The sequence below is a fragment of the Equus quagga genome, chromosome 11 (assembly GCF_021613505.1).
Source record: "Equus quagga isolate Etosha38 chromosome 11, UCLA_HA_Equagga_1.0, whole genome shotgun sequence".
Classification (NCBI taxonomy): domain Eukaryota; kingdom Metazoa; phylum Chordata; class Mammalia; order Perissodactyla; family Equidae; genus Equus; species Equus quagga.
The window spans coordinates 3,044,925-3,057,488 of NC_060277.1; the positions used below are offsets into that span (position 1 = coordinate 3,044,925).

General features: G+C 46.7%; 1 protein-coding gene across 3 annotated transcripts in view; it reads right to left on the bottom strand.

Annotated features, from left to right (window-relative positions):
• MYB (MYB proto-oncogene, transcription factor) overlaps nucleotides 1–12,468 on the bottom strand; it is a 31,449-nt gene extending 18,981 nt beyond the window's left edge. The window contains exons 1-8 of one of the 3 annotated variants that reach the window (XM_046674268.1): nucleotides 12,285–12,468; nucleotides 7,936–8,053; nucleotides 5,811–5,882; nucleotides 4,276–4,368; nucleotides 3,805–4,025; nucleotides 1,906–2,140; nucleotides 612–680; nucleotides 80–184 (exon numbers count right to left, since the gene is read on the bottom strand). In XM_046674268.1, the coding sequence (XP_046530224.1) occupies nucleotides 80–184; nucleotides 612–680; nucleotides 1,906–2,140; nucleotides 3,805–4,025; nucleotides 4,276–4,368; nucleotides 5,811–5,882; nucleotides 7,936–8,053; nucleotides 12,285–12,307 (936 nt within the window). In that variant the 5' untranslated portion in view covers nucleotides 12,308–12,468. Of the gene's footprint in view, nucleotides 1–79; nucleotides 185–611; nucleotides 681–1,905; nucleotides 2,141–3,804; nucleotides 4,026–4,275; nucleotides 4,369–5,810; nucleotides 5,883–7,935; nucleotides 8,054–10,590; nucleotides 10,822–12,284 lie in introns of those variants that run through there. The other 2 variants (XM_046674270.1, XM_046674269.1) reach the window with 2 other exon arrangements.
• Nucleotides 12,469–12,564: the final 96 nt, after the last annotated feature.

Here is a 12,564-nt window from a genome sequence, read left to right on the forward strand (position 1 = left end):
TAGGGGAGAAGGGAAGAGATACAGAAGGGCCCTGGGGAGAAGCCGCCATCCCCCATTCCAGCGCATGGCCCCTTCTTACTGGTAGCGCCTGCTGTCCTTTGAGCTCATTCTCAGTCGACATGAGGAGCAACTCTAATTCCTTTATTCGCTTTTCTTTCTCAGGGTCTTCATCATTATAGTGTCTCTAAAATTAAAAGTTAAGAGAGAAAAACAAACAAAACACCTGATTGGAAGCTGTAAACACGGTGGTTATGGCCTGCAGTCACGAGGGACCACACAGCTCCAAGAGCCTGCTGGGAAACCAGCACCAACCCAATCTGGCCACCTAGAAATCTCTGCGGATGTTATTCCAGACGTAGGGTTGACGTGAAACCTGAGGCTAGAGTGGACACTTACTGATGAGTTGTGTCAACTTATGACATTAGAGAGTCAGAGAATCTGGAGCAAATTCACTCCAGAAGTAAAAACTGGTGGAGTGCCCGCCAGAACCCACCCCTCTCCACTGTCCCCTTTCCGTGTTACTTCAGTTGTTAGGTGAAGGGAAGTGTTTAGTGAAAGCAAGCAAGCTGTGCCTTGACCAGCTTATGAGTGTCTCCATGACATGATCTCACCTGAATGGCCGCAGCAGCTGGCTGAGGGACATTGACTATATTTACATGTAACGCTACAGGATACGGGACCTAGGGACACAAAGCAAAACAAAGGCCGAGTCATTCATGGTCACACATGCTTCAGGGGACTTGGCTTCCTGAGGTTTTGCTCTGGGACTAAGAAAAAAAAAAAGACTTCACTGATAAAATTCACTAAGCAATAAAAAAAAAACCCTCTAATGTGAAACTTCAGCCAAGCCTTTCATAATGGCTGCATAACTAAAGCAACACAGAGAAAGGAATTTCAGTGCTCATCGATCCTGGCAGGAAGTATTCCTTAGAGAAAAACACAATGAAAAATACAATCTAAAATACATCCAGGAACGTATGAAAGAAGTTTTGATGGGAAAAACTGATGGCAGTAGCTGTTTATAAATAAACATATCTTCCTGGGAATAATTACGAAGTTTAGTAAAGAGCATGGAACCTGTGATGTTCATTCGCCTGAGACCTTTCTGGAAAGTCTGTAGTCAAATGCACAGAACAGATAGAGAAGAGAAAAAACTATTTATGAATAGGTTTTGCATAGAATTTGCATATGAGCTCTGTGTTCCTGTGTAAGTTTCATCATTTATTATTGTTAGTTTTAAGTTTCTTAATTTTTTTTTCTTTGTTCTTTTACCACCCACTATGCATACTTCTTTCCCTAAATATAAGTATCGAGAGATGAAGAAGGAATTACACCAACCCAAAGAAGGATCAAAGGAGACAGCAGACAGACAGTGGGGTCACAAAACTGCTCCTGACTTAGAGTGAGAAGGAGACACTGACTGAATGAAGAGATTCAGACATTTCTGCTAAATCACTAAGGGAACTGAACTGGCCAGTGTCTGTCGAAAGTCAGTGTCAAATGAGGTCCTCTTTAACTGCGATAGGTCTCTCACTTTTCATTTTGTAAGAGAAAAATATTAGCCCACAACGGCATCTCCAAGCCCCCATTCTTTTTCAGCAGTACCTTGTTAAGTGAATTTACATTCAAAAGTTAACTTTAAACTAGAGCTGAAGCCGCAAGTTAGAGTCAAACGATTGGGATTCTGGTCGGCGCTCTCTCTAAGCTATGTAATCCTGGACAGATCACCTAACATTCTCGTTTCCGGATACGTGCCAGGGACGACAATACCTGCCCCCATGTGATCAGTCGTGATCACATTTATGAAAGCTCTCTGAGCAGGATGCAACTGCCGGGTACCATTATTGTCCTCTGGAGCTAAAATAACCATCTCTCTCATTCAACTAAATCCTCGGGATGGCTTACATTTTGTGCTTCAGAAATGTGGTAATAGGAATAGTCATTGTTAACTGAGGGCTGGCCCGCTGGAGGGAGCTGAGCTGAAGGCGGAGTGTGAGCAAAACCCATCAAATGACTGTTCTTCTGAAAACTCGCGGCCACTGCCGGCTGGCTGGCTTTAGGAGACTCCTGCAGATAGCCTTCCTGCTCAACCTTCCGGCGCATCGTGGAATTCCAGTGGTTCTTGATAGCATTATCAGTTCTGCACAGAAATATATCACATTTTATAAAACATTTTACAAACAAAAATTTCAATTCAGATTAGAGTTAATTGACAGAAAACTGTTTTTAACAGAGAACTTTTCTTTTGGTCCACTAATAGTCTTTTATCTTTTTAATGGTTTCAGTCTTTTCTACCTCCTAAAATCATGCTTCCCCAGCACCTAATTAAAAATCATAGATTTCTCTTAATTACATAATACGGAACATATATATATATATAGTTTTCTATAAATTCTGAAATTGTTTAACATTTTCTTTCGCTGATAAAAGAGTATTCTCAATACAACAACCCCTCCTGTCCATTCTGACTGCTCGTGGTACAAGACTCTAACACAACCTGAAGTTCCTGCCATCCAAGAAAGCTGCTCCTTGAAGTAAGGCTTGGCCCGTGCACCACAACAGGCTCTCAGCAGAGTCTGGTCAATGACAAGGATGTTGCTGCCACCTCACTGTCCATTCTTTTTCTCGAATAGCACTAGCCAGAAATTTTGAAAAACTCCCACCTTTTGAAAACTACCCCAAATTGTTCTCTAACAGACAGAGGTGAGAATGGAAAATGGCATCCAGAAGGAAAAGATGCTAACTCCCAGTATACTTTCAAACTGCAGAGCATTTTTACTAAAGTCTTTCGATTCTCAGGAAAACAGTTTCTCAATTCAAAAAAACCGTTTCAAGCCTCCCTTTGACTATTTTGATGGGGGTGGGGGAACGCAGGCTCAAGAAAGAGGAAGTTCGATCGCCCCTTGAATTTTGAGAAGAATCAACAGCATAGCCTCTCAGACCGTAAGGGAGAAAAGGCCTCCTTTTACCAGCCCCTTGAATTCTGTAAGCTGACACTGAATCACGAGGGAGGAAATGCTTCACAACGTCACAAGAGAACGCCACACGAACCATCGGAGCCGTGGGCTTCTTTGAAACGACCCTTTCTCCACTTTTGGGTTATGAAGCTCAAGAATAGAAATATTTTAAATATTTTCTATCTTACATTATTTTTTATGTAAGATTTACAATAAAAAGTATTTTCAAAATTAAAATGTTATAAACTGTTTAAGTGGGGAAAGTGGGACAAAAGCGAGCTTCCATAGATAGCCCTCATAATAGGGTCACTTTTGTGCCTTGTTCATTAAAAAAGAAAGGATAACCCTGACATTATTTAAAAACCTGGAAGCAGTATAATTCTAGAATGCACTATTTCTTTATTCAAAAGAAAAAAAATCAAGCCAAGTGGTATAATGAAACGAATGTGGAATTAGGAATATGGTAGCTGAGTTCTTTCTGGTCACTTAACCAGCTGTGCAAACTCAGACCAGAGACTGTCTGTCCTCAGATTCCTTCTATGAGCTTAGAATTTTGTGTTTTACTTGATACTTAATTGGCCCTGTGAAGTAGGTTATTACTCACTTTGCAAATGGGGCGATTGAGGAAATGACGCCTTGGCCAAGGCTCACTGTTGGTAGATTCTGCAAGTCCTCAACCAGATAAACTCTAAGATCCCCTCCAGCTCTAAAAGCTACAGATCTGGTTTATCTAATGAAACACTTACGATCAATGGACTGTAATTCACTCACCATACATTTAAAACAGAATGTTCCACACCCACTCCCTCATTCTTCCCAATCAATATATTTTTTGACATATTATTACCGTCCAGGCAGTAGCTTTGCGATTTCTGCCCATCTGTTCCCCAGTCTCTTGTGTGCCTGGTAAATAATTCTGTCTTCCTCTTCTGTCCAGGAGGTTTTCTTAACTTCTGGATTCAAGTGGTTATGCCACCTCTCCCTACATTGCTTTCCAATTCTCCCCTTTAAGTGCTTGGCAATAACAGACCAACGTTTCGGACCGTATTTCTGAACAAGCTCTATCACCTTCAGATAAACACACAAAAATAACCTGTGTTTTAATGTTACATAATGAGGCAGGATAATCATTCTTCAGTGTTACAAGATCTTAGGAAACTTCTAAAAATCTGCTTTCATTCATTGGAAACATGGGGATAGAGTCCTCTGCTTCCCGTTCACACACGTCACCTGCTTCCTCAAGGTGGGAAACATTCAACAGAGACGTCTGGGGAATATTCTCAACTGTGATTCACACGCCAGTGAAGAAAGAACTTACTCTCTGATCTTCTTCTTTGGTCCAAGGACCCTTGATGAGCTCAGGGTTTAGCACTTTCTGCCATCGATGCTGGCACTGCACATCTGTTCGATTCTATACAAGTAAGATAAAGGATGTGCTATCATGTAGATGTGATGGGAAGGCACGTGAAGGCTGTTGCAATATTGATCACATATAGACGATAAAGAGTGGAAACATTCAAGAACACTGGAGGGCCCACCTATCCCTCATTACACTAGGTCAAAGTTGCATCTAAAATCAGCATCTGTGCCTCCTGAGGGCAACGGCTGTGCCACATGCACTAAAGGACCACCATGTTGCACATATGGCTGTCAATGTAGCTTCACCTGAACCACAGCCTACCGCATGTGGAAGGACCCCCAGGGGCTAAGGCTAAGACTACTTGGAGATTCCATATCAAGGTCCAGCATTAAGGGAAACCCACTCTAAATGACTCAAGGTCGCTTCCCATTCAAACTAACAGACGTGCTTCAGTCTGGGGCCACAAGTACCAATACTGCAGAACAAAGATGAATAAAGATAGGCCCTACCTTCCAAGGCTTGTCATCTTAGAAGCAGAAAAAGACAAATACAGAATTAACTAATACAAGGCAGAATTTGATTCCTATACAAGAAGAAACCAAAGCAAAATGATATTGGGGTGGGAAAAGGCACGTCTCTCTGGGAGGAGAAATTATATTTCCATAGGAGAAGCATGGAAAAGCCCTTGATACGGACTCTGAAGGATGGACGGAACATTCTAGGAGTCAGCATCACCAGGGACAAAAGCCCAAAGGAGGGAAAGCAGAAATGAATTCAAGCAAACCTGCTTAGTGAGAGGAAGCAGGAAACAGAACTGGAGCTGTCTGCTGGGCCCCCCCGGAGGGCCCTGGGGGGCCAGTCGAGGCGGTGTAGTCAGTTTGTGAGACTCTGAGCCACTGTTGCTGGTTTTGAAATGATATGGTACAGCTGCAGTTTAGGAAGCTCCATTTGCCAGGGGTGTTTGGCACGGACGGAAAAGTGGGAAGCTACAGGCGGGAGGCCCGTTAGGAGTGAGCAGAGAGGGAGGGTTCGAGCCTGTGGACCAGCGAGGAGAAGGAAAACAAAGGGATGCCTGATGTTTAGTCACTGCTTGGGTGTAGGGGATGAGGCTAAAAGGATTCCAAAATTTTGAAGTAGGGTACCAAAAGTGCAGCTATCGAAAGAAACAGGAAATTTAAAGAAGCTGACTTAGGGGGGAATGTCACAAGTTTAGTCATCTGCCCTATAACAAATCATCAGAACGTTAACTTATATTATCCTAATAAATGAAAACATAATCTAAGAAGCAAACATTTAAAAAATGCAAAAATCCTTTAACAATCTACTTAGAAACCCCAATTATAAGTTATGTATAAGTTATGGATGAGGCATTTCTCCCTCTGCGTCTTATATATGAGCAAATACATAACATCTTAATATCCTCTCCTAGAATATCTTATTTCAATCTTTGGGAGGAGATTTCCTTTTACGGAAAGAAAAAATTGCTAACTTACCGGGAGATAATTGGCAATAACTTTCCAGTCATCAGTTCCATTCTGTTCCACCAGCTTCTTTAGTTTTTCATCCTAAGACATTTAAAGGTAATCCTAGGATATCAGTCATTTACTGTATAACTCTAGTCAAGTTAGGATAAAAGGGAACCAACCCACTAATCCAATCCAGGACAAAAAACCTATCAAAGATATGCAAATACAACAGATATTAATGTAATATGCTGGTTTAGAGCATAGATTTATTCAGAGTCAGACAAACCAGAGACTGAATCTTGACTCAACTACTGATTAGCTGTATAAGCTTGAGTATACCGTTTGGTTTTTCTGGGCATTAGTCCTGCCATCCACACAACGGAAATGCTGATGTCAACGGGACTATTTGGGGATTATGTGAAGTAATTATGCAAAACATTTAGCATAATGCCTGGCTCCTCAAATGTTTTATATATAGGAACTATTAAAAGTTTTTCTTTGTGGGAAAAAAAATAATGAACTCCAATGTTAGATTCAATAGACATTTAACTATGGCAATAGACAGAATCTCGAGTAAGAAATAGTTCAACCTCTATTCTGACATTTTGTTAGTTCAATCTCTTGCATGTAAAAAATGGAAGACCACTTTTCTCTTTTGCTTTCTCTTTTTCCTGTGGAAGATTAGCCCTGAGCTAACATCTGTGCCAATCTTCCTCTATTTTGTATGTGGGTCACTGCCACAGTGTGGCTAGTGAGTAAAGTAGGTCCACACCCGGGATCTGAACCAGGGAACCCAGGCCACCAAAGCGGAGCACATGGAACTCGAACCACTACACCACAGGGCCAGGCCCAGAAGATTTTCTTAAGTAAACTCAAAGATATCTGTGATGTAAGAAAATAATTTAGTTTTTGTATCAATACATTCACAATTTAAATGAGGCCAACCTTATTAGAACCCAGCAGACACTCAACCTGGGGGGAATGTTTCAGTTCGCAAGGGTCTTTCTAAACCCGTTTTCTCAAGCAAAAGAGAACACTCACGTCTCTGCAAAGGTCACTTTCACACATTGGGGTCCCCGGGAGGAAGCAGACATAGGAATTAGGAAACCAGCGCTAACCACGGAGCTTCTGAATCTCTTAGGATCACCCATGGGCATAGTCTCCAGAGCTAAGATTTGCCTTTCCTACAGGCCTCGCTGGAAATCCTGCCTGCCCTTTATGGAGGCTGTGCTTTAAGTCAAGGACAGTGGAACAAAACTGAAGAAGAGTCAATGCCATTTATCCTAACATAAAATCCTCACCAATCTGTTGCAAAATTTTTTGAGAACTTTAAAGAAAAAGCAACTTTTGCCATACATTAATAATTTTGCTCCTTAAGTATGTTGCCATTCTTACAAAAGGTGAAACTCACAATAAGTTAGAGAGAAAGGGAGGTCAGAGGCAGACACGCCTCCATCCCGTCCTGAATGCTTTCAGAACAGATGCTCACGCGTGCGGCTCTGCGGACTAGCATATATTCCACATCGAGAATGTTAATGAACCCACTCTAACAAGGCGAGTTCTGTGAGGGTGTTGTTTCATTCTTTTGTTTGTTTAGGTTTTGGAAATGGCATTTCATTCCTGTGTTCGGGTAATACCTGTTAACATCTCACTTTCTGTCAAGCAATTCGGGGATCAGGGGACACCAAAATGAACAGCCGTGTAGCCCTGCCCTCAGCAGACTTGTCGTCCACTGGGGGAGGCATATATGTGACAGCAACAATCAGTAAGAACACGTATCCAATGAGTGCAGGACGCATCCATGCTGTCGGGGGAGCGGGGGATGGCTTCACGGCAGAGGCGATGTCTTTGCAGGGAACGAAGAAGTGGTAAGGAGTTGTGGATTAAAAGGACAAGCACAGAACAGGCAGAGCGAAACACAGACAAGACATGAAGTGAGGAGGGGACACTCACAGAACTACAGAGTCTGGAAATGGACGGCCAAGTGCATGGGGAGGGCTCAGTGGTCAGCGTCTGGTGTAGACAGGCCAGGGGAAGAGTTCAAAGAGCCCAAGAATGAGCCTGAGGACCCGCAGCTGAGGCGGAATTTTGTTTTTTCACGAATTGAGACACTCTCTGTTTTTTTCCGTGTTTTGATTCCATAATGAGTTACCTCTTCCCGCGTCCACCTTGTTTTCCCCAAGTGGCGCTTTCCAGACTTGGGGAGCAGCCCGTCATAGTCATGGTCACACATCTCAAGGTCTTCATCATCCTCGTCACTACTGTATATGCTGCAGAAATAACAAATGGGCAGAGGTGGACTGAAACAAGAAGGGTTAAACTACTGGATTACAAAACACAAAAACTCAACAACCTTCTCAAAGGTTACTAAGATAAAACTTTGAAAACTTGCACAACAAGATTGTTTTCTGCATTCTGTGGCTCCAGTGTTGTCCACCGGCTCTGCTGTTATTGGTATCCAGAGAGACGGCTAAGGGCCTGGCACCGTCTTATTGCTCTGCGTGTTTAAACCTGCTATTACTGTTAGACTAGGGACAAGTTACACACTGGGCAGCTTTCCAACCAATGAAGCTTTAAGTTTAAAACTTAACGTGGAGGGCAGTAAAAGGAACGAGAGCCCACGTCCTTTCTGTAAGTACACACTCAAAGTCTTTGGCACATGTCACATTGCTCAAACACACTTCCCAAATATAATAAACAACTCAATTATGCTATTCCAGTGGGACTGGTGTTTCATTAAGAGAAAAAAATTCAAGAAGTAATACACCCCACAATATAATTATAGTCATTCTTTAAAGATTAGAAGATTAAGAGAATCTAAGAGGAAAAGATTTAAAAACCTGAGGAAGGATAGACCACCGAGTGATCAAAGGGCTTTGTAAATAACGCGAATATCCAGCAGCTCAAAACTCCAGGCCAGGTTGACCCCACTTGCGGCCACATCTACAAGACGCAGTTTCCTAAGCAACTGTGAATAATTAGGCCACTTGACAGCCAGAGTCTTACTGACTCTTTTGCTTTTTCTCCCTCTGACTGAATGCGATTTGAAATACCTTAAAATGCACCTACTTCAAAACTGAGGGATTCCCCCAGATGCGTTTAAAAAGAACCCATTACTGTTTTCAAAAGAGCTTTTTCGTTTACCTGGCTGACCAAAACTATGAATTATGATGACTCGTGAAGTCACTCTGCACTTAATGTTTATTAATCATATTCTGAGTAGATGAGAGTAATTTTACAGCCACAGATTACTTTTAGTTATAATTTTACTTACAAAACTAAGATATAAGGAAAAATTATACTATCTTAGAAATTTCACTAAAATTTATCAGTGTAATATTGAGAAATCCATCAAACTGAGAATAAAAAGAATGCTATAAAGCAATATCATGATGTAAATTATTATTTTAAAAAAGAAAATTTACAGTCATATAGGGTTTTGTCTTCCCAACGTAATTTTCAAGCATATATGACCCACCCTGTGGAGTCAGGCAAAGTGTTCGCCAAAAATCCTTAATTTGAGGTTCTTAAAATCTAAAACTATTATTTTGGGCAATAATCTGAAGGTCCAGGCTGCATGCTGACCAGCAGGATGTGATCCAGACTTAGAGTGCCCCCACACAACAAAGGCCACTAAACTCTCCTTATAATCTATACCATTTCTTTCATTCAGCGTCTATCCTTGTAAACAAGAGCCTAATCCTATTTCACACTGTAACAAGAGGCTCTGAACAACTTCTGACTGATCATAATCACAACAGTTTCCCTTTAATGAACAACACAAGCATCAAAGGTGAAAAAACGTAGAGGCCCAGGGCTGTAGATCAGCGTCTTCTGAAAAGTTCAGAGGGAATTCATTGGAAAGGCCCCCAAAGAAGTGGCTCCTTGTGAAATATCAGGGATACCAAGAAAACCGGATTCATCTGAAAGGAGAGTCATAGATTCAACTCCACTTAACTTTCAGGCTTGCTGGCCCTGGAGATCCCATTTTCAGAACTGAGGACTACATTTTCCAAACCAGTCACTGGGCACCCCTCTCTCAGAACAGCTCAGCACCCAGGAACACGCAACACACGCCGCCGCCGATAGGGGGCAGCCGACGCCAGGTGAGAGAACGGACATCCCGCAGGACAAGGCTCCGGAGGCAAGGTGCCGCCTGTCCTGCCTCCACCTAGCTGCGTGACTTGGACAAATCACTTCCTCTCTCTCAGGCCCTAGGTTCCTCGCCTATACGCGGGGGCTTGGATCCTATTTCGAAGGTACTTTCCAATGCTAACAAACGACGATTCCATGTCTTCCGTGCCTCTCAAAAATTAAGCACAGACGCAGAGATGTGCAAAACCAAAGTCTAGGGGAAAACGTGGTGTGTGGCTCCTGCAGGTCCTGCAGAGGCCCCGGGGGGAGAGACTGGGGCTGCTCACTCACTCACTCACCGGGGCTCGCCTTTGAGCTTTGCATGCGATTTCCTTGCTCTAAGTTGTCCCTGTCGCCTAAGTAGCATGATTAATTTCTACTAGGGACCTGAAATAACTTTTCCTTTATCTGCTCTGACAAGATCTCAGACCCAACAGTCAGAGGACTTTCAAAGGCTGATTTTAGGCTGATGCACTCGACTCCCCACCTGCTAGACCTGGTGTGGTTACAGGAGTACAACTATGAATATGACCTTCTGTCAAGGAAACAAACCGTGCAAAGAAACGAAAAAGAAGAGGGGTGTTGGGGGTTGGGAAAAGGGAGGGGATGGGAGGAAGTGCCTTGTGGCCGCTACTGTGATTCTAGAAAAGGGGTTCAGACTCATTTCGCTGACCTGGTTAATAATCCCTGCCGGGTTGACGCTGGCCCTGCAAGAAACGGCTCCGAGCCCGCAGGCGGGTTTCTCTTCCCCCTGAGCAGGTTCAAGGCTCCCGCGCCTCCGGGCCGCCTCCCTCTCCGCTACCTGGAGCCGCCGGGAACCTGCGAGGCCCCGCCCCGCGCGGACAGCCGGGATCGCGGGCGCGGAGCCTCCCCGCGCCTCCTCCCGGGAGCCTTCCCGGCTCCCTCCCCGCTCCTCCCAGGGTCTGCTCTCCAAAGAGCGGGGAATCCTCGGCTGCCTACCGTGAAGTCCCAAAGGCGAAGGGGAAACCTCTTAAGGGGCAGCACCCCGACCCACGCGGCCGGGTCCTGGGCGCGGCGTGGGGAGCCAGGGGTCCCCCAAGTCGCCTCCCTTTCCTCCGGCGCCCAGCCCGGCCAGGGGGCCGAGGGTGCCCTTGCAGGGCCCACACCCACGCGCTCTGCCACTTCCCAGCGCTGCGCGGGGACCCACGAGCGCCGGTTCAAAAACAAACAAGCACCAGAAAATCAAACAACCGGAGGAAAGAGGCTGGATCGGCTTTGCCTCCAGGGACTTTTTCCCAGAACCTCTTCGCGGGGGTCCGTCCCGTCCCCCCTCCTCCGCCCTGGCGCCCTAAGGCGGCGGGAGCTGGGCGCGGGGAGGCGCGGCGCCCTCGGCCGCGTCCACGTGTGCGCGCCGCGCCCGGACCTCGGGCCCAGCGGAAGAGCGGCGGGGACTGCGTCCCGGTTGCGCGGCAGCGGCCCTGGGTGCTGCCCGCCTCCGTCCCTTCCGTTGGTGGCAACCGTGCCGGCCGCCGAGCTCCCCGCACCCGGGCGCTCTCGGGGAGCCCCGGCGGTCCAGCCCGGGCAGTCCGGAGACGGGTGGAAGCCCGAGCGCCAGCAACTGACAGTTGGGAGGAACAGTCCCCTCCTCCTCCGCTCCCTCTTCCCCTCCGTCCGGCCGAAAAGCGAGGGGACTTCACCCGTCATCCCGGCAAGCCTCCCCCCCGGCGCAGTGACATGTGCGGCGCGGGCGCGCGTGGGTGCGTGTGCGGTGTTTGCATTAGAAATAAAAACCTCCCAGAGAATAATGGTCAGAACCTTCAAAACCAGGCTTAAAGCAGTCTGCAAACGTAGAGACCCTTTTCCTCCCTTGCAACCTTCTTTCCAGTCTCCTGTCAGCTGACACTCTTCTTCGCCTCCATAAAGAATGAATGAAATTTAAATGAACTACCTGCAGCTACTAAACCATCCGGCATTTCCCCCACATCTGCCATATGCTCTGCCCTTCCAAGTCCAAACACATCGCAATGCATCCAGCAATGACGCTGCGACTCCCTGGCCGACACCCACGGCAGCGCGCCAGGGACCCAGTGGGCTCCCCGGGGCTGGTGGGCACCGCTCTGCCCCCGGTTGGAACCTGCTGCTGCTTCTGCCCTAGGGAGAAACGGCGCCCCGTGCAACTTGCAAAGCGAGCCTCCGGGCGTGCTTCCCGACGTCCTGAGACTTTCCCCGCAGAGACCCTTCCAGTCATCCGTGGCTCAGCGGCTGCTGCCGCCGGGGCAGGGGCTCCAGGTGCTCGCAGGATCTGACAGCCCCGCAGAAGACCCGGGAACGAATTCCCACCTGCTCTCCGGGCGCCCGGCGCCCCGCGCGCCCCCGCCCGCGCCCGCCCGCCGGGCCCCCAGTTACCTGTGCCGGGGTCTCCGGGCCATGGCGCGGCGGGCGCGGGGCTGCGCCGGGGGCCGCGGGAACCGCACGGGGCTGCCGCCTCCCGCTGCCCGCCGCCTGCCTGCGTCCCTCCCCGGCTGCGCGCGGCGCTCCGCACCGCCGGGGCCAAGTTTCTCGGGAGAAAGAGGAGGAGGAGGAGGAGGAGGAGGTCGCGGAGGAGGAGGAGAAGGAGGAGGAGGAAACAGGTTGATATTAAAGTGTAAACTCTGTAAACAGAGATGCCATCAAACAAAGAGCTTTG